The sequence below is a fragment of the Thamnophis sirtalis genome, unplaced genomic scaffold (genome assembly GCF_051295495.1).
Source record: "Thamnophis sirtalis isolate CommonGarterSnake01/CBP01778 unplaced genomic scaffold, rThaSir2_p1.2 scaffold_2, whole genome shotgun sequence".
Lineage (NCBI taxonomy): Eukaryota > Metazoa > Chordata > Lepidosauria > Squamata > Natricidae > Thamnophis > Thamnophis sirtalis.
Window position 1 is genome coordinate 35,806,425 of NW_028261382.1, and position 21,720 is coordinate 35,828,144.

Here is a 21,720-nt window from a genome sequence, read left to right on the forward strand (position 1 = left end):
CAAAGAAGTAATGTTCTTCCTAGAAAGAGAAAACTTCCCTTGCCCAAGTCCGAAAAGATAGCCTTGTCCCTTTTTTGGGGGTCTGTTAATTTTATTTATTAAATTCATTTGTCCCCCGTCTCGCATCAAAACAACTCTGGGCAACTTACAGTATTATTGATTGTAGCAAGAACAGAACAGACTAGGAATAATCAAATCAAATTTATTACAATCAGAAACCAGAACAAATAAAAACACTCAAGGAATATCCAGTTAAAAATTCTAGAATAAAGTAATAAATAAAAGATAAAGGAGCCAAGGTGGCGCAGTGGTTAAATGCAGCACTGCAGGCTACTGCTAGATCAGCAGGTCAGCGGTTCAAATCTCACCGGCTCAGGGTTGACTCAGCCTTCCATCCTTCCGAGGTGGGTAAAATGAGGACCCAGATTGTTGGGGGCAATATGCTGACTCTCTGTAAACCGCTTAGAGAGGCCTGAAAGGCCTATGAAGCGGTATATAAGTCTACTGCTATTGCTATTGCTATAAAATCTAGGAGTAAGTCTCTGCTCTTTTCATATTGGTTGATGACTTAAGAGTTTGAAAACATTGATGAAATAGATTGGCGAGAGTTAGGGGAAATGGGTGGAAACCACTTTGAACAGAGCTGCACCGTGAAGATAAAATAAATGAATATATTTTAGTCAGCCGTGCAGCGTTCGTTCACGCTTTCATCGATCCGTGATTGAACCTCGTCTACTTTTGGCTCTTGACTGTCTTCCCTTCGTACACCTGTCTGTCATGTTGACCCAAAACTTTGCTGGTTCTTCTGCATCAGATTGGATGGGACTTTTGATCCCCAAATACCGTGTTTCCCTGAAAATAAGACCCAACTGGAAAGTATGGTTGTTCAGGATGCTCATAATATAAGCCCTATCCCCTCAAAATAAACCCATTAAGATAGTCAGCTAGACGGATGCATTTAGTACCATGTTTCCCTGAAAAATAAGACATTGTCTGAAAAATAAGCCCTAATGCATCCTTTTGGGCAAAAATTAATATTTTGCGGGGAAATACGGTATGTAGACCGGTGGAGCAAGTGAAGTGAATGCAGGTATGATCTCTGCATATCTGTTAATCCTCAGTCAAGGCCCACTGGAGACCACTGCAAAGCTCTTCCTTGCCCATGGCAATGGCTAGCCACGTTGTATAGAAAGTCACCCCAAAGCTAAAGGCGCTACAGAACTGAAGAAGCACCTTGGATGAGAAGTGAAACATCTTCAGGAAAAAACAAACTCCCGTCGCCTTTTGAAAAAGGACCTTTGGGGACAACCATGACCTGGATGACTGAGAATCTTCATAAGACACTGAAGGACCTACAGTAAGTTCTCTCTAAAGGACGAGAGTGAAAATGAAGTTACAACTGGAGAACCCAACCCAAAGTAGGCACAGTCGGAGACGTTCCAATCTCTGAACGCAAAACTTTATTGAGTGCATCATTTTGGCACCGATGAGGGCAAAACCAGATCTAGCTAATTCCCGCGCAAACCCACATAATTAAAGAATAGAATTCTGCCTCCCTCCAATCAAGTGTCATCGTTTTGTTATGAGAAAAAGTCTTCAGTCTTGGCAAACACTTCCCGAAGTGTCCTTGGCTCTCACGGCTGGTCTTCTTGATATCTGGAGCCTACATTCCATCTCACCCTTCCCTACTCCCTGGTTCTTTGGCAAGCTATAGCATAAACGCACTTCGAACTTGACACGAAGGTTAACAAGAACGAGTCTCCTTCCCAAACCACGCTTAAGGAGTTAGAGAACATCCGAATGTAGCCAGTGGTCATTCTTCATGAAAGGGGTTCATTGGAAAACAGCAAAAATGGATCCTTCTATTGCTGAGCTACTTTCAGTGTAAGCACATTCGACCATGTTCTCTCCTCACACCCGTCCATCTCTTTGTCTCTGCAGACCATTGCCGTTTCCTGGTGGTTCTGCTTTAAGATCTAGGAATTGAGCCGATGACGTTGCTATTCTTCCTTCGACGATGGAATCGGGGGAAATTCTGGAATTTGGCCCGTTGCTCCTAACCAGGAAGGAAGCAAGCTTTGCTGATACAAACAGCCTTTGTCCCTGTGTATGCGCTGAGTAACAGATGTTGAAAGCCCTCTGGTGCAGAGTCACCAACCCAACTTTTGAGGATTGAGGCAGAGCAGCGTTCCTGAGGATCGCAGCCTGAATCCCGCCAGGTTTTCAGCACGATCGTCCTTCCCCCCCAACTGTGTACCCCTAAATTTTGCCTATTGGGGAGCGGTAGTAGCGAGGAAAGGCCCACAGTTTGGTGGATTGACTCATATTTCCAGGTTGCTCGGCAAAACAAACGTCCCCTGTCCTAACTTTGTAAATTAAATGTCAATGGCTTTGACTGTGCTTTCCATATCCAAAGGCTTAAAGCCAACTTGCCTTGAATTCTAGCTCCTCTCGACCTTATGGGCAGTGTAGTCTCTGAATTGTGGCCACAGGGACCTGCTGAGGTCTTAATGGGGTTGCTCTGATGGAAGCTGCTAAATCTTCATTAAGCCACTCTTGTGGTTCCTCAAGGTGTCAATAGTATTTAAGTTTTCTTTTTTTTCCTTTTGCAATTTCCAACTGCAAAAAGGAGAGTTTTGATGGCTCATTTTTATACTCTTTTGTCAGTTATTGTGTGTCAAGGGCCGGCCTGAAAAGCAACTGATCAAGTGAACTTCCACCTTGAGCACCAAAATATCTTGAGCTGTCTTCCTTCCGTTCTTCATGTTTCTGAAGGTTCGTTTCCAGTGATTTATGGCTTCCTTTTGCCAAGCTGTGGAGGTAACTTTCTGCTTTGGGTACAAGAAGTCTCATTTCTGATCCTTGACGCAACGTGGAAAGGTGTAGGTCAGATCAGATTAACAGAGTTGGGAGGGACCTTATAGGTCATCTAGTCCAACGCCACCCCCCCACTCAAGCAGGACCCCACCCCCCTACACCATTCTGACAAATGGCAGCCCAATCTCTTCTTGAAAGCTTCCAGTGATGAAGCTCCCTCAACTTCTGAAGGCAACTTCTGTTCCATGGGTTGATTGTTCTCACTGTCAGAAAGTTCCTCCTTATTTCTAGGTTGAATCTCTCCTTGGTCAGTTTCCATCCATTATTCCTTGTCTGGCCTTCAGGTGCTTTGGAGAATAGCCTGCCCCCCCTCCTCTCTGTGGCAGCCCCTCAAATATTGGAAGGCTGCTATCCTGTCTCCCCTGGTCCTTCTCTTCCCTAGACTAGCCATGCCCAGTTCCTGCAACCGTTCATTGTGTGTTTTAGTCTCCAGCCTCCTAATCATCCTGGTTGCTCTTCTCTGCACTTTTTCCTAGAGTTTCAACATCTTTTAAATAGTGTGGTGACCAAAACTGGATGCAGTACTCTAGGTGTGGTCTTACTAAGGCTTTACAGAGTGGTATTAGTACCTCATTTGATCTTAATTGTATCCCTCTGTTAATGCAATTTAGGATTTCATTGGCTTATTTGGCTGCCGCTGCACACGCTTGGCTCATATTTAGTTGTCCACTAACATCCCTCTCGCGGTCACGGCTATTAAGCCTGGTTTCACCCAGTGTATATATATATGTACTTTTGATTTTTCTTACCTAAGTGTAGGACTTTACTTTTCTCTACATTGAACATCATTTTGTTAGATGGGGCTTACAAAGAAGTAGGTTGCGATCTACTTTGTCAAACGCCTTCCAGAAGTCTTAAGTTTATTCATGTCCACAGTATTTTTCGCTGGTCTACTAATTTAGTCACCGCGTTGAAGAATGAAATAAGATTGGTTTGGCATGATCTGTTTTTAACAAACCCCGGGATGAAAGATGTGTCTTCAGGTAGGTGGGATTCCTGTGCCTGATACAACTTCTGGAATTTGATAGGCCGAGCCACTCCAAATTAGAAAGGAAAACCGGTGAATCTAAAGTAGAATTTGAGTTGGTTTCGAGGTAAATATTTCGGGAGATAAAATATTCGTTGGTGTTGAGCTTGGGAGTAGCGGCAAATTGTCATCAGCAAACTAGTGAGATTGATCATGCTAATATGGAACAGGAGAGCTTTAGAAGTTTCCAGAGGTTGAAACATCTGCTAATTGACCCTAAATTATCGTCCTTGGACTTTGGAGAGGGGGGGGGGGAAAGGCAAGAAATATACTCCTAGCGATTGAATAACGTTCAAAATTCCAAAACAGGAAACGGATCGTCTGTGGAATTTGATCACCCAGATTCTTAGCTTTGGAGATATATCCCATCTGTTTTCTTCGAACCTCGGGAAACATCACGGCTTAACCATGGGCGAGTTAAACCGGGTCACGGTTGCCCATCTTTTTGAGTTTTGAAGTTGTGATTTAGAAAGGGATGGTTGAGTTCAAACAACGCAAATCCCGACTCCTTTATGACGCAAAAATAGAAAATGGGTAACATACTCGTCGAATAGGTTAGAAGGAAGTTTCCAGAAGTTTGAAACTAGGATCCTGGCTAGTTCTAGTTGAAGATGATGCTGAAGGCTGCTATGAATAGCAGCGGAGATGCTCTGATCCTTCCCATCTTTCATGCATGGCTTGCTTCTGTTTTTGTGGGTACCAAAATGATTTCCAGAATAACTGGAGTTGGGGCAGTGGTGGCTTTGGAGGTCTTCTAATCCAACCCCACCCCCTCAAGCAGGAGACCCTATACCATGTCAGACAATTGTCCAGTCTCTTCTTAAATCTTCTTCTGACATCTGTGAGCCACGTAGCCACGGATTTGGGTGTCCTTGATGAGTCGCCTTGAAACACCCCTTCACCGCCAAAACATGGCTGTGAATTGCAAAATAGAAAATAAAAAGAAGTAATAATAGGTCTTCTCTGAATTTACTGGAAATTATCTGCCTTGAACAGTTTTTTTTTTTTTTTTCTCGACTTGCAAACAAATTTCTGATTCTCCCAAACGGATAGATAAAAGGGAACAATGAATTGGCTGCAACGTTTAAAGTTTCTTCTTCATTCTCTGGCGGAAGGAATCTGCCAATTTTTTTGCCCGGTTGGGAAAAGGAAAGGATCTGAGCTAAGAAATTGGGGGAAGGGGTGGGGTGTGGTGTCACGACAGGCAGAATATTTTGGGTGTGTCTTTCTATTGGATATGGAGATGGTCTCTAGTTTTGCTCTTTGAAAAGTCAAAAAAAAAAAAGATGCTGGGTTTTTGGTGAGTCAATTTTTGAGAAGGAAATCGCACCTTTCTGGGTCTTTTTTCTCATTTGGCCGTCTAAGGTCCAGTGTCCTGTGTGTGTGTGTGTGTGTGTGTGTGTGTGTGTGTGTAGGGTGGGGGGATGGAGTCTTTGCATTGGGCAGGAATTTGGGGTTACACTGGTTCTCTCACAAGCAAGTGGCATCTGGAAGTTTGCAAGGCGGAATTCTTGCGCTCCTATTTCCTATTAGACTTTGGAGCCTTGGACCAAAGTTGAAAGCTTTCTTTCTCTCTAACAAATGAATTAACTTTAGCAATTGGGTAGGCTGAATCAATCTATCTATCTATCTATCTATCTATCTATCTATCTATCTATCTATCTATCTATCTATCTTTCTTTCTTTCTTTCTTTCTTTCTTTCTTTTTCTTCCGTCTTTTCTTCTCCCTCCCTCCCTCTCTCACCCCCTCCCTACCTCCTTTCTTTCTCTCTCTCTTTTCTCTCTCTCTTTCTTCTGTCTTTCTTTCCTTTCCTTCTCTCTTCTTCTTTTCCTTCTTTCTTTCTCTCTGTTCTCTCTCTCTTCTTTCTTTCATTTTCTTTTTCTTCCTTCCTTCCTCCCTTTCTTCTTCCTCCCTTCCTCCCTTGTCTTCCTCCTTTCTTTCTCTCTCCTCTCTTCTCTTTTTCTTTCATTCTGTTTCCTTCTTTCTTTCCTTTTCTTCTCTCTCTTCTCCCTTTCTTTCTTTCCTTTTCTTTCTTTCTTCCTTCCTCCCTCCCTCCCTTGTCTTCCTCCTTTCATTCTCTCTTTCTCCTCTTCTCTTTTTCTTTCATTCTGTTTCCTTCTTTCTTTCCTTTTCTTCTCTCTCTTCTCTCTCTCTTCTCCCTTTCTTTTCTTTCTTTCTTTCTTTCTTTCTTTCTTTCTTTCTTTCTTTCTTTCTTTCTTTCTTTCTTTCTTTCTTTCTTTCTTTCTTTCCTCTTCCCCCCTCCCCTTCTAAACATTTCCAGACTGGCCCTCCTTCTTCCTTCTTTTAGGGACGCGTCAAGGAAAGTAGTTAGCCTTGGGGAAAGAGACACTGGGAGGGAGGGGCAGGGACGGTCAGACCTCCATGGAGAGAGCCTCTCTTCCCCCTCTCCTTCCCACACCCTCCCCGGGGGTTGTAATCTCCAGCTTCTCTTTTCCCTGTCAAAAAAAGATGGCAGGTCGTTGTGAGCCCGTAAACAATGCAGTTATGAAATGGAAGAACACCCTGGCGAGCTGAGCATGCTCAGAAACGGCCGGTAGGGGGAGGTGGTTGAGAGAGATGATCTAATTCAGAGCAATTTGGGGGGATGGGAGGAAAGCAAGGCCAGGCTCCTCTCTCCCCTCCACCCACCATGACAGAGCAGGAACGAAGCCTTGAAGGCTTCTCCTTCTTCTTCTTCGTCTAAGAGGTTTGCAAAGCCTTGCAGCCCTTGGGGGAAAACTGGACTCCTTGAGTTGGTGAAGAGCCCTTGATAGAAATTCCATTTCTTTTCTCTTTTTTCCCCTCCTCTTTCTGCCTTCCCTCTTCTTCTTTTTCTTCTCCTCTCTTCTCTCCTCTCTTGCTTCCTCAGGCCTTGGGTTCCCTCCTTGCTCTTGAGTTGGGTGAGGGGACAATGGGCTTCCTTGCATCCTGCTGATGGGCCTATCTCTGTCTGTCTCTCTCTCTCTGGGCCTCTGTCTGTCTGTCTGTCTGTCTGTCTGTCTGTCTGTCTCTGTCTCTGTCTCTCTATCTCTGGGCCTCTCTACATCCCTCTCTCTCTCTGTCAGCCTCTCTCTCTCTCTCTCTCTCTCTCTCTCTCTCTCTCTCTCTCTCTCTCTCTCTGTCTTTCTCTCTCTCTGGACCTCTCCCTCTTCTCTGTCTGTCTCTGTCTCTCTCACTTTGTCTCTCTCTGGGCCTCTCTCTCTTCTCTCTGTCTGTCTCTCTGTCTTTCTCTCCCTCTCTGTCTTTCTCTGGGCCTCTGTCTCTCCCCCTCTCTGCCTCTCTCTTTGTCTCTCTCTCTCTCTCTGTGTCTCTCTCATTGGTTTCTTCCCCCTTCCTTCTGAAGGCCTGGCTTTGGACAGAAGGAAGGCCTAGGAAGGAAGGAAGGAAGGAAGGAAGGGAGGGCACTGGGTTCTGATGGTTGGTTCGGATCCTTTGGAGTTTGTAATGTGTGTTTGTCTCTGCATGCCTATGGAATTGGGACTTTTAGTTCTTAAAAGTAGGTGATTTTGGAGTGAGGGGGGAAGGGAAGCACATCTGCGCACACTTTCTCTTTGGTCAGCCCTGGGCCTGAAAGAGCTGCCTTTTCTAATGGAACCCATGTTTTCTTCTCTTTGCTCATGTAGATCTTCTAGGAGGGGGGATCAGAAATGCTTAAAAAATGGACTGCTTCCTGCTTTTTCGAGTGGGGGGGGACCCTTGCGTTTACCTAAGCATGTTTACGTTGAAGTAAGTCCAGTTTATTTCTCTTAAGACTTAACTTTCAGGCGAGTATGCTCAGGAGGACATTTTAAGCCATTGGGTTGCCCCCTTCCCAACATAGCTACCTTCCCCCTTCTCTTCCCAGGGTGATAAAAAGACTGAAACTTATATATATTTTCCTCTCCCTATCAGGCTAAGCAAGGAAGTGTTTTGACTCCTTCCTGGTTGGGTGTAAAGCGTTCAGGATTTCTTTTGTTGATGTTGATGCAATGGCCCTTTTGAAAACAATTCTTATTGTGTCTCGGTTTCTCCCCAAACCTCCCCCCTTGTTTCTTTTGGTAGGAAGTCAGCAGCAAATACTAGAGATCAAAGGGTGGTAGGAAGAAAGGGCCATCAGAGGTGGAAAACCTATTGTGTCAGGTTTAAAATGTTGCCCAGGTGGACATGGTGGCTCAGTGGCTAAGATGCTGAGCTTGTCGATCAGAAAGGTCGGCAGTTCGGCAGTTCGAATCCCTGGTGCCGCGTAACGGAGTGAGCTCCCGTGACTTGTCCCAGCTTCTGCCAACCTAGCAGTTCGAAAGCACGTAAAAAATGCAAGTAGGAAAAATAAGAACCATCTTTGGTGAGAAGGGAACAGTGTTATATGCGCCTTCGGCGTTGAGTCATGCCAGCCACTTGGCCACGGAGACATCTTGGACAGCACTGGCTCTTCGGCTTTGAAATGGAGATGAACACCGCTCCCTAGAGTCGGGAACGACTAGCACATATCTGCGAGGGGAACCTTCACCTTTAGTGAAACAATCAACAATAACTTTCTGCCCCGTCGTTGCCTCCTTTGTTTAATAAAGCACACGGTGATTTCAATGACTCTCGGGGTGGAGTGGAATAAGGACTTTGTAGTTCCATTCTCCCACACTTTCCAGAATATCTTTTCTCTTGAGTATTGGCAAGGTGTTTGAGAGGGTGTAGTTTTAACAGAATAACCAAGGTGGGAAGTCTTCTAATCCACCCTCCTGCTCAGGAAGGAGACCCTATATCATTCTTGGCAAATGGCTGTGATACCTCTTCTTAAAAACCTCCGGTGATGGAACAAGTGATGGAACTTCTAAAGGCAAGTTGTTCCACTGATTAACTGTTCTCACTGTCAGGAAATTTCTCCTTGGTTCTAAGCTGCTTCTCTCCTTGATGAGTTTCCACCCATTGCTTCTTGCCCTACCCTCAAGTGCTTTGGAGAATAGCTTGACCTCCTCTTCTTTGTGGCAACCCCATAGATTTTGGAAGACTGCTATCATGTCACCCCTGCTCCTTCTTTCCTTTAGATTAGAACAGGGGTCAGCAACCTGTGGCTCCGGAGCCGCATGTGCGGCTCCCTGTCACTCAAAATATGCGTCACAACCGACACCTGCCAGCATACAATTTATTGAGTTTTTCAACCCCCAGTAGGCCAACCACAAGAAACGTTTCAGAAGAAAACAGAACATTTAACTCAACTACATATTCTAGTTTTGGGGGCGCTCAGGAAATAGTAAGGAGGAGGAGGAGAAGAAGAGAGTAGGAGAATGAGGAGGAGAAGAAAAAAGAAGAAGAAAGGACAAGGAGAAGAAAGAAGAAAGAAGAGGAGGAGGAGGAGGAGGAGAAGAAGAAGAAGAAGAAGAAGAAGAAGAAGAAGAAGAAGAAGAAGAAGAAGAAGAAGAAGAAGAAGAAGAAGAAAGTAGGAGGATGAGGAGAAGAAGAAAGAAGAAGAAAGGAGGATGAGGAGAAGGAGCAGGAGAAGAAGAAGAAGAAGCAGAGGAGGAGGAAGAAGAAGTTGCTTTTGCTTCTCATCCAAGAAGCTTCAACAAGTCTGACTGGATGGTTAGGAGATGGAAGAATGTAGACACAGATGACAAAGTTCATTTCATAAAAGCTGCAGTAATTTGACTGAAGCTCTTTAGTCACATCTATAGACGTCTTGGCTATTCAGAAAGAACCCGATGGCCTAGATTTTTGTTGAAAGTAAATGTAGAATTTACTCAAATCCTGAGATGGCTGACTCAAACCCTAACGCCCCAGCCCAAGTCTTTAGAAAGAAAGACTTACAAAAGTCAGGGTTCGTTTTGAACATCAACATGGAACGGAGCTCGTGATCCTTCGGTACCAATAACTTACTTCTGATTATCCTCCTAATTCTTCACCACAATTTGGGGAGGAAAGAAGAGAGAGTCCCAAGATTTTAGACATGTCTACCAGCCAGCCAGATCTCAACCTGCTCCATTCTCCTCTTCACGAGTCCAAAAACAGGATCTCTTTCAGGAGGTTGAAAACCATTCCACAATTTTAAATTCTTTGGCCTAGCCGAGGCGTTTGAAGTCGTTCCATTTCTATTTTGAGTGCCCTGTTCTGTTTTACATTTTTGTTAAGGAATAGTTATTGTTGTTCTCTGCAACCTATATTTCTAAGATATTACCGCCTGGCATATTCTCTCTTTGAAGATGCCCATTTCTTCTTTATATCAGGGCATCTCTTGTTGATCGTGCCGTCCAGTAATGCTCTTTGTTTGCTTAGAGGCTTCCATGTCTCTTGGGGGTCTTTGGCCATCAAAAATGGGTGGGACTGAAAATTTGGAAGCAAGCGCTTGAATTCCTTTTTGTCCAAAGAACGGTTCGAGACCATTTCCTCTCTGCTCCTCATTTCCAAACCACGGGGGGACAGATGAGCATATAGTTCATTTTTGCCTCCTTTAAAACGAGGGACATGGTCACTCAGGGGCTAAGACGCTGAGCTTGTCGATCAGAAAGATCGGCAGTTCAGCAGTTCGAATCCCTCGCACTGCCTAACCGAGGGAGCTCCCGTGACTTGTCCCAGCTTCTGCCAACCTAGCCGTTGGAAAGCACGTAAAAAATGCAAGTAGAGAAATAGGGACCACTTTTTGGTGGGAAGGTAGCAGCGTGCTGTGCACCTTCGGCGTTGAGTCATAGTAGCCACATGACCACGGAGACGTCTTCGGACAGCGCTGGCTCTTCGGATTTGAAACGGTGATGAACACCGCCCCCTAGAGCCGGGAACGACTAGCACATACGTGCCAGGGGAACCTTTACCTTTGCTCCTTAAAACAGAGCCCCTCTTCCACCCAAATCCATCCAGCATTGGCTTTAAGAAGCGTAGAATATCTGCCTGTGTCATTTGTCTCGCCAATGCCTCTTTGGATATGCCACCTTTTCCATCAACCCCTCTAGTGACCGAACGTTATTAATCACTCACTCGGCCGCAGGCAGGAGAATGGAAGACAGACAGCTGCAGGAAAAAAAAAAGGGGAGGAAATTAAAAAGAAAAAAAATGAGTACAGAGGCTTTTATTTTGAAGCAACCTTGGCTGGGCTCTTGGCTTTTGTTGGATCTGCTGCTAAGCTGACATTTCTTTGCTTCGGGAGGGTTGGGTATAAGATTTCCCTGCCAATCAGGAGCCGAGAGATTGGGGCATGGAGGTGTCTGAGCTCCAGGGAAGTTTGTCTTGCCGTTAAGTGGGGCGGGGAAGGAAGGGAAAGCGGTGGGGGCGGGGGGAGGAGATGGAGGCCCTGTAGGATCGCTGGAAGCATGTTGAGGCTGGGGAAAGAGATTGGGTGGCCACTGCATTGAAATTGCTTCTGGTTTGGTTTTCCGTGCGTGGAGTGGGAACGGACTCCCATGAGCCTTGAGTTGAGCTCTTCATGGTTCTGGTTTGGTGTGCATAATCTTCATCTTTGGGCTGGATCCAGAAAGGAGAGAAGGTTTCCTGGGAGTTGAAAGCAAGGTGATTGCTTCTTGCGTCTTTAAGGAAAAACAAAACAAAAAACTTGACAGAAACAGTTGATGGGTGGGTTGTCTTTTTCTCCTTGCTAGACAAAGACTTGGACACCCCCCCCCCCCCGGTCATTGAGAGTTTTGGGGCTCAGTCGAGAGGTTTCCAAAGAGGGAAGATAAATTGCAGGGTGTTTTGATGAAGAGCCATAAGGTGCAAGACAGAAAGGGGGGGGGGGAAGGCCATGGAAAGGTTGAGCTTCAGGTATTCAGCTCTCAAAGAGTTAAAAGAGGCCCAAGTGCCAACTAGGTTCCTCGCTGGGTGGAAAGGATAAGGCATCTGGCATGGATTGCTTTATATTGGGCATTCATGCAGGTGGGTTTCCTTGCACTACCAAAGTGAACAGGAGCTATTGTGTACAGACAGCCGTGGCACACTTGATCTTCGAATAGTAGCCGTGATGTAAACCAAGGAAGTCTTCAACCAAGGTTTTGAAGGCCCAAGGAGATTGGGAATTTAAACTATGGAGCGCTTGAAAGAATCTTCCAGGTGGGGGGGGGGGAAGCTGTGTGACAGATATGTGGTGTCTAGTTTAATGAAACCAAGGATTAGGGAAGACATGATAGCAATGCTCCAATATCTCAGGGGCTGCCCCCAAAGAAGAGGGAGTCAAGCTATTCTCCAAAGCCCTCAAAGGCAGGACAAGAAGCAATGGGTGGAAACTAATCAAGGAAAGAAGCAATTTAGAACTGAGGAGCAATTCTCTGACAGTTAGAACAATTGATCAATGGAACAACTTGCCTCCAGAACTTGTGAATGCTCCCAACACTGGAAGTTTTTAAGAAGATGTCGGATAACCATTTGTCTGAAGTGGTGTGTAGGGTTTCCTCCCTGAGCAGGGGGTTGGGCTAGAAGGCCTCCAAGGTCCCTTCCGTCATTCTATTCTATTCAACTTTACAAACTTAAAATCCTTTCCCCATCCTCAAGTTCGGTCTTGACTGTAGAGAGTAGGGCTTGCTTGGTTTTAATGATTTGGTTTTGAAAGTTTTTTGAGGCCTGTCCTGCTTCAGAGCTCTTCTCTTGAATTCCTATCCTAGCTAATGGAACTTTAAAAAAAAAAAAAAACAAACAAACCATATCGCCCCAGAGACAAATTGGGTTCATTTTGATGATGTGGCTGGCCAGGCTTTTTTTTTTTTTTTTTTAACTAAACTAAAAAGAAACCTCATTTGTTCTTTGTGTATTCTCAAAACATATTCTGGGAATGTTAGAGTTGAGTGGCGCTGGAAGTCATGAGTTTAATTCTGATTTTTAGAGGACAGAATCTTTCTTTACAATGGTCCTGCTCAATTTAGGGCTGGATCATTTACTCCCACACTCTTGAACGTTCATGACTTCATCTAAATATTATCTAGAATATCAGAAGGAGTTTGCAAACGCATTTATGTTGCTGCGGACGATCCATCCTATGAGATATGACTTACACACCGAGGACTGATGTTAAAAAAGTGTGCTAAGTCGCAGCTCCAGATATTCCCAGGACTAAGATTCTCAGTCATCCAGGTCATGGATTCATTTTTTCTTTGAAGACATCTCACTTCTCATCCAAGAAGCTCCTTCAGCTCTGACTGGATGGTGGGGAATGGAAGAATTTATATTCCTTGCAGGCAGCTGGTCCTTTGCATCCTTTGAGAAGGTCGTTGAAGCTCTTGGGAGATTCATCTGTGTCCTTCAGCTGTACAATTTGGGATGAACACCCTTGGAACGGAGTGGGAGTAGGAATGGATTTCCAGATGGGAACAAAATGCAGACTACAGGAACCCGAAGCACCACTCAGGTGACCCTGAGGACGCAGATAGAAACCTCCAAGTCCCAAAAGTGCTTTTTCAGGAGGCAGCTGGACTTCCTCGTTTTTCTTTGAAGACCTTTTGCTTCTCACACAAGAAGCGTCTTCAGTTGAACTGAAGTGAAACAAAGGCGAACTGAAGAAACTTCTTGGATGAGAAACGAAAGAAAATAGCAATAGAAGTAGACTTATATACCGCTTCATAGGGCTTTCAGCCCTCTCTAAGCGGTTTACAGAGAGTCAGCATATTGCCCCCAACAATCTGGGTCCTCATTTTACCCACCTCGGAAGGATGGAAGGCTGAGTCAACCCTGAGCCGGTGAGATTTGAACCGCTGAACTGCTGATCTAGCAGTAGCCTGCAGTGCTGCATTTAACCACTGCGCCACAAAGGAAGCCCAGTTGCCTTTTGAAAAAAGCACCCCTTGGATGTTGTTTTGAGACAAATCTCTGCTCTAACGAAAGGTAGAAGGTTGCATGCTTGTCTTCTCCATGAGATTTTTATGTCCAAGCATAAAGTCAAGGAAGCAGGGCTGGAAAAATATAAAATTCCATCCATTTCAGCCAGGTGCTTTCGGATATATCTTAAGACAACACAGTGAGGGCAACCACTGTGCGAACTGGTTCAAACTAACCTTTTGGGACAGGTAAAAGGAATCTTATCGGGATCAGACGTAGCCATGAAATTGTTCAAAACATTCAACTGTTCACAACCCCATGAGATGGAGAAAATCCTCTTTTGGCTCTGACCCACAGATTTCGCAGTGACGTCCGGTCAAAATGTTCTCCTTTCTTTTTACAAATCAGAACATTTTGTCTTATTCCAAAGTTGAGACTTTATTGGGTGTGTGTGTGTGAAATGGTTGTGGCCCACCAGCCATGTGGGGAGGGATGATGGAAATTGAGATTTAGTTACCAGGAAAAAAATAATAAAAGGCTCTTTTCTGAAGAAATTACGTTTTGCCAGAACCGTGGAAGTGTTTTTTCCCCTCTTTTTGCACATTAAGATTTCATAGACAGAGAATTTGAGTGCTTGCTTGATGCTTCTGTTTGATGGGACGCAGTGGCTCAGTGTCTAAGACACTGAGCTTGTTGATCAGAAAGGTCGGCAGTTTGGCGGTTTGAATCCCTGCAAGAGAACAGCCAAGCTCAAAAAAGCACCAAGGGCCCCTCTCAGAACCAGAGGAGGTATTCAGTTCGCCCGAATCAGTTAGTGGAAATTGCGGGTCGGCCCGTATACCCGCACCAGCTCTATGCCGTCCTATGTAGGCATGTTTTTGAGGCCAGGCGCATGCATGGAAGGCTAGGCACATGCGTGAAAGGGGCACATACACCCGCAAAGAAAGCAGGCAGCGAACTGGTGGTAACAAAATGTGTAACCCACTGCTACTCAGAACCCAAATAAGCAAGACAACTCAATACGGCTAATTGATTGTAACATGTTGTAGAGATCACGGTTGAGTTTCTGTGTCATCTTTGAGCCTCCTTGTGTATTTAACCAATTTTGCTTTTCCAAATATAGCAATAGCAGTTAGACTTATATACCGCTTCATAGGGTTTTCAGCCCTCTCTAAGCGGTTTACAGAGTCAGCATATTGCCCCCAACAACAATCCGGGTCCTCATTTTACCCACCTCGGAAGGATGGAAGGCTGAGTCAACCCTGAGCCGGTGAGATTTGAACAGCCGAACTGCAGAACTGCAGTCAGCTGAAGTAGCCTGCAGTGCTGCATTTAACCACTGCGCCACCTCGGCTCTTACTATAAATATCATCCTAATGGAGAGAAATTGGACCCAATTGGACTCGGTTAAACCATTGAAATGGACATTGACCCGGGGTGGTGGGGAGGGGGTGTTGAATTCTCACAAGGAAGAAGGTGAGCTCACTAATTACTTTGAGGGAAGAGGTAAATTTTAAGGGCCTGTAAATGTTATAAAGCAGTAAATCTTTTCTTCTTTAAAACTTTTTTTATTTTCCATTTTCATAACATACAATCTGTATACTGTTACATAGCCAGTATCCTATTGTATCAAGTAGTAATTACATCAGTTCCTCTTGTCATCAACGCCCAAAAGATAAAAACCCATTATTAGCTCTTCTGCTCTCCATACACCTCTTTCTTCTACCTCTCTCCTACCTCCTTTCTTCCCTCCATCATCCTTTTCTGCTCTACTTCCCCTCCCTTTCTCCTTCTCCTCTCTCTACATTCCACTCCTCCTTATCCTCCTCGTCTTCCCCCCTTACCCTCTCTCCTATCCCTCTCTTCCCATCTTTCTTCTCTCCTCTGTTTCCCACTCTTCCTCTCATTGGTGTATTTCCGCTTCTGAGCAAACTCCAATCTATGTTGAGTAAATCTTTTGAAGTCCAGACTGTCCACTTCCTTTCTTCGAGAATCGAATCGATTAAAATGCTTCTTGTTCAGCAGTGCATGTTGCCTCTTCATCAACCGAAACACTGCTTATTTGTTTATTTATATTCCCTATTTCTTAACCCTTTCTCTCCCCTTCTCCCCTTTAGCAAGCTCTGATGAGTAAAGGAGAGACCAGGCGAGAGAGCTGCATGAAGACGGAGCTGTTGAAGGACATCACCAATAATAAGGAAGAAGGTGAGCCCCATCTTTTAAATCCAGGCTGTCCTCTTCCTTTCTTGCATATGGAGAACAACGAACCTCACCATTTGACTGCCATGGACTCTCAGGTTCTCTTGAATGTGCTTGGTGGTCCTTCTGCCAACCTAGCAGTTCGAAAGCACATAAAAAATGCAATGAGAGATATAAACGAGACTGGAAAAAATGGATTGATTATATACAAAATAAATACGGGACTAAGAAATTCCAGATAGCTTATGCTTAAGATCAGGAATGATTTAAATTGTTTAAAGTTAGTTTAGCAAGGAAGAGCTAAGTTCAATGTAAAGATGTTATCAACTTTTTAATTCTTTTTTCCAATATATTTTAGACTGTTTTTGTTAAAAATCTATACCGTGTACGGGTTCTGGGAAGTCCGGGGGGGGGGGGGAAAGGCTGGGCGGGCTTGGGGGGGAGGGGGGGAGGGATATATATCAGGTTTGACGAGACGTGTTAGATTTAATGTAATTTGACTCTACATGTATACTGTTTTCTCTTATATTTTCATTATTATTATTATTATTTTTCTTTAAAACTAGGATATGTTAAGCATATTGACATGAAGCGGAAATACACCAATGAGAGGAGGAGTGGGAAACAGAGGAGAGAAGAAAGATAGGAAGAGAGGGATAGGAGAGAGGGTAAGGGGGGAAGATGTGGAGGATGAGGATAAGGAGGAGTGGAATGTAGAGAGAGGAGAAGGAGAAAGGAAGGGGAAGTAGAGTAGGAAAGGATGATGGAGGGAAGATAGAAAGTTGGAGAGAGGTAGAAGAAAGAGGTGTATGGAGAGCAGAAGAGCTATAATGGATTTTTATTTTTCTGGGCATTGTTGACAAGAGGAACTGATGTAATTATTATTTAATACTATATGATACTGGCTATGTATAGTATACATGTGAGTGTATGTTATGAAAATGGAAATAATTTTTTTAAAAAATGCAAGTAGAGAAATAGGAACCACGTTTGGTGGGAAGGGAACTGCGTTCCATGCACCTTCGGTTTGAGTCATACCGGCCACATGACCACGCAGACATCTTCAGACAGCGCTGGCTCTTTGGCTATGAAACGGAGATGAGCACCGCCCCCTAGAGTCAGGAATGACTAGCACATATGTGCGAGGGGAACTTTTACCTTTTTAACTGGTGGTCTTGATTTTTTTGAGCCTGATGGATGCCCATCTCTGCAGTTCTTTCCTCTTGGCATCCCTTCATTTTCTCATTTCTCTCTCTCTCTAGGATTTAATGCTATGGCCGCCGGCGATGGCGCCATAGACAAGCAAGTTGGGGAACTCAAGATGGCTCCCGACGGCGAGACCAACGGCTCCTTGGAGTGCAACGAATTCAAGAGCCACCCTGGCGTAGCCAAGAACACTCAGGACAATGCAAAATTGAGCCAAGGGGACTCGGTGGCCAAGCTGAGCCGGATAGCAGAAAACGGATTTTCCGAACGAGACGGGGATTCTGGGAAGCCAAACCACCTCAAAGCAGCGAACGACTTCACCCAGACCACGGTGACAGGCAGCAACGGGTACATTTTGCCCAAGCAGATGGCTCAGGACCTGCCCGTCAGGACTTCGAACAGTGGTTTTCCTGCTCTGCCAGGCCACGCCGCAAAGACGCTTCCCGCTGGAGGGAGCAAGGGGAGGACTTTGAGCCCCTTTATGCAAGCACAGGGCGCTCTCCCAGCTAAGTTTGGAGACGGGGGCGGCAAGGACCCGGAAGCTAAAAAAACAGGCGGGATCAAGGTGCATCGAGCCCGGAAGACGATGCCCAAGTCTCCATCTCACCTGGTAATGTATATAGCAACAGCGGTAGTCCTTAGATTTATGTACCGCTTCATGGTGTGCTGCAGCTCTCTCTAAGCGGTTTACAGAGTCAGCCTATTGGCCCCCAACAATCTTTACCAACCTCGGAAGGAGGGAAGGATGAGTCAACCTTGGAACTGGTGAGATCAAACTCATAGCAGTTAGCAGAGTTAGCCTGCAATTCTGCATTCTAACCACTGTGCCAGGAAGGAAAGAAGGATAAGGGGAGGAAGAGAAAGAGAAAGAAGAAAGAATGAGAGGGAGGGAAGAGAAAGAAAGAAAGAAAGAGGAAGGCAAAGAGAGAAAGAGATAAAGGAAGGGAGGGAAAAGGATGGGAAGGAGGGAGGGAAGAGGAAAAGGAAGGAAGGAATAGCAATAACAATAGCAGAAGATCAAGAGAGAGGGTCAAATGATTGCGGGACACTACAAATGTAATAAGTCAGTTGCGAAATGTCATAAGACTCTGTTTTTCCTTGAAGAGGTTTTTGCTTCTCATCCGAGAAGCTTCTTCAGTTGAAGGGAAGGGAATTGAAGGTGAGCCGAGGAAGCTTCTCGGATGAGAAGTGAAACCTCTTCAAGGAAAAGGCAAAGAAAAGTCCAGCTGCCTTTTGGTGACCGAGAATCTCCGCAGACATCCCAAGTCCTTAGGACAGTTCTGCCAATTAAAACATCATTGTCGGCCTTTGGCGATCATGGCTAAATGACCCCGACTTTGCTAAGTTGCTAGCTTTATCTAATCAGAAACTGACAGATTAGCCCCTTTTAATTGATCTCCAGACCATTCGCGATAGATCAGCCAAGGGATTCTAACTCCCAGCAGCCGAAAACGTTGCAAGGCGTGATTTTAAACAGATATTTCTATCCTCAACCTCTGCCGTGAATAGTCTGTGTTTCCGCTTCCAGCATCTCCTGCCTGCAAGCTCTGAGTATTGATTGCCTGTCCTATTGTGCAAAGCCGTAGGCTACGTTTAAAGACTTCCCACCGGACTGGACGTATCCAGTAATGCACGGTGGGAAATATCTCAGGATTGTCCTTTTGGGGGGGGGGGTTTACAAATCCCTCCCCCAAATAAATGATTTTTCGACAGATATTTACTGTATTTTTCAGAGTATAAGATGCTCCGAAGTATAAGACGCACCTAGCTTTTTGGGAGGAAAACAGTGGGGGGGGGAGAGGAATCTGCCTCTGCCTCCCAGCAATTTGCCTCCTTGCAGCAAACAGCATAGACAATATGCACTGTTTGTGGTGTTACATTTCAGACTATACTTGCACAGATGCTGTTAAAATTGATGTGGCTTTCTGGAAGTATAGTTATTTTCTGCTATTTAAAAGAAGGTACAATAGCACTGGGCCTCTTCAGATCAAGCACTTATTTTAAAAAGCTTCTTCATTTTGTTAAGTTTGTCTAGAACGATAATAAGGCAGAGTTTAAAAAATAAGTCTTAATAATTTGAACAGTCTAGAGGCATTTATAGTTATTGACTTAGCTCCTTGCAGCAAACAGCCTGATTAGCACAAGAAAAAAAATCTTCCTCCCAGCAATTTGCCACCTGGAGCGTACAGCAAGTTTCACTTTCAGTTTAAGAGCCTCCCAATCATCAGCTGTTTCAGGCTGCAAGGATTGCTATAGCCTATTGCCGCCTCCGCAAGCCCCATTTTCCCCATTTGCTGCAAGGAGGTAAATTGCTGGGAGGCAGAGGCCAAAGGGTGGGGGACGGTGGGTGAGTGGGGCTACATTTGGTGTATAAGATGCACCCAAATTTTCACACTCTTTTAGGGGGAGAAAGGTGCGTCTTATACTCTGAAAAATACAGTATATTCCAAGCCTTCTGAAATTCAGACACTCGGGCATTCTGATACCTGTTTTACAGGTTTTGAGGTCTGAATTTTTGCTCTTTTTTTTTTTTACAACTCTACATAATGCAAGGGAAATGTGAGCAATTGAGTGTCTGTTCCCGGAGATATTTGCCTGGGTAATTCCAGTCAAGATAAATGTCTAGGTAACTTATTCAGAAGGCACCGTAACGTTTAAAACACATTCAGAATGTTCTGTTCCCCTTTATCTCAAAAAAGATTTCCGCTTGACTGCTTTTGGTGATTGGAAAACCTTTTCGGTTATTTATCTATCTCTCTATATAAAAGGGAAATGCCAATCACGCATCATCAGGAAATCTCCAGAACCGTAAAGACTACAAACTTTGAAATTTGGCACCTCTTGGTTTCTCTTGGCTTCTACGTGCTCGCTAAGAAAGGATTTTTTCGAAATGACCTTTAGATCAGTAGTATTGCTTATATCATTATTAATACGCTCTGATGCTAAGGAGTTAGATGTTCTACTCCTCCTCCCCACCTGAAAAGAACTCTGTTCCAACTGCCGCATGGGCCTGACCAGCACGTGACTCTTCTGGCCTGTGGGCTGGGGGTTTAGACATTCTACTCCCTCTCCCCACCTGCAAAACACTCTGATGCTAAAAAGTTAGACATTCTACTCCCCCTCCTCATCAGAAAGAGAGAGAAGGGGATAAGATAGGAGAGACCTGGCAGCAGATTCGGACAGTGAGGAGGTTGGGGAGGAACCTGGGCCAATCCTGGAGTCTGGGGAAGGCTCTGATGAGGGCTCTGTGTCGGAGGCAGAGAGGGGGCCAGGGCCATCTGACAGTTATCAGCTGCCTTCAGAGTCAGACCTCAGTGAGGCAGAAGAATAGCTGGAGCCTGTTCCCAGTGTGCGCATGTGCAGAGTTGCCAGACGAAGGGAACAGCTAAAGAACAGGGGTCGACTTGGGAGAAAGGCCACAGGTGGATGATGAATGGCCCCTCCCAGAGGGAATAAAAGAGGAGCGAAAGGGGAGTGGAGTTTGCAGGAGACAATTAGTTCGCTTCATTGGTTTGTGACTCTCCGAGGCTCCTTGCCACGTTCTGCAGATCTCAGCCTGGCAGCTCCCCAAGTCAGATAAGGTCTGTGAGCGTAAATCCTCCCTTGAAAGACTTCGCTGGGTGTGAATGAGCAGAATTTACAGTCAATTAATAAAAGGGTTTTTTTTTGTCAGGACCAGGAGTCTGCTTCATGCTCTTGGAAAGCCTCGGTCAAATCAATAGGCTGCATTCCTTGCTACTGTTTTAGATCTGCTTCTATCCTAACCCAATGTTACTTCACCAAACGGATGCCCCCCCCCTCCCGCGTCCTTTTAAGTGACATTTCCCACGCTTTAATTCCCCCCCCCCTTGCGAAATATAACAGGCCCCCTTTCTGTTTTCCAGCACACCAACAAAGACCCCAAAGAAACAAGAACGCCTAAGGAAGACGGCAGCAAAGCCGTTCTGGAATTCGGAAAGCCCTCCTCGCTCTCCTCCATCCCCGGCCTTCACTCATCTCTACCTCAGAATCAGAGCTACGCGGCCGCCACAAAATCCCAGACAGGTAAAGGGAGAAAGGTCAGAGGGGGTTAAGAGAGCTCAGCTCGAAGCAGAGGGGGCTGAGAAGAGAAGAGGTTGAGTTCACCCACCCACCCACCCATCCCCGAATGGAGAGAAAGTTGATCTGGGGTTCTTCCAGATCCTTAACCTCCCACATTTCCAAGTTCTCCCAAGTAACCTGCAGGGCAGTGGCTCCCAGATTCTATCAGATCCAATCAGATAGTGGCAATTCTGAGGGAAGAAGTTATTCGATCTTTGGCGCTTTCCGTGTGTGTTTGAGGGGGGGGGGGAGAAAGGGACAGAAGAGAGAGAGAGAGAGAGAAGTGCGAGAGAAGAAAGAGAGAAAGACAGAGAGGAAAGAGAGAAGAGTGAAAGAGAGGAAAGAGCAAGAGGAAAGGGATGAGAGAGAAAGAGAGATAGGAGAGAGGAAAAAGATAAGAGAGAGAGAGACAGAAGAGAAGGAGAGAGGAGAGAGAGATATGAGAGAAAGAGGAGAGAGAGTGGGGGAAAGAGAGACAGAGAGAGACAGGAAAAAGACAAAAAGAGAGAGACAAGACAGAGAGAGAAGAGAGGGAGAGAGAAAAGAAATGAGAGAAAGAGAGGAGAGAGAGAGAGAGACATAGCGAGAGAGACAGGGGAAAAAGAGAAGTGAAACACAAGATAAGAGAGAG

General features: G+C 45.1%; 1 protein-coding gene across 9 annotated transcripts in view; it reads left to right on the forward strand.

The window, feature by feature from the left end:
• The window catches only part of EHMT1 (euchromatic histone lysine methyltransferase 1), a 96,795-nt gene that overhangs the window by 21,176 nt on the left and 53,899 nt on the right, over positions 1-21,720 (forward strand). For 7 of the 9 annotated variants that reach the window (XM_087704789.1, XM_087704783.1, XM_087704791.1 and 4 more), the window contains exons 2-4: positions 15,722-15,809; positions 17,066-17,619; positions 20,894-21,053. In XM_087704789.1, coding sequence (XP_087560915.1) covers positions 15,722-15,809; positions 17,066-17,619; positions 20,894-21,053 — 802 coding nt within the window. Of the gene's footprint in view, positions 1-6,219; positions 6,613-11,175; positions 11,373-15,721; positions 15,810-17,065; positions 17,620-20,893; positions 21,054-21,720 lie in introns of those variants that run through there. The other 2 variants (XM_087704786.1, XM_087704785.1) reach the window with 2 other exon arrangements.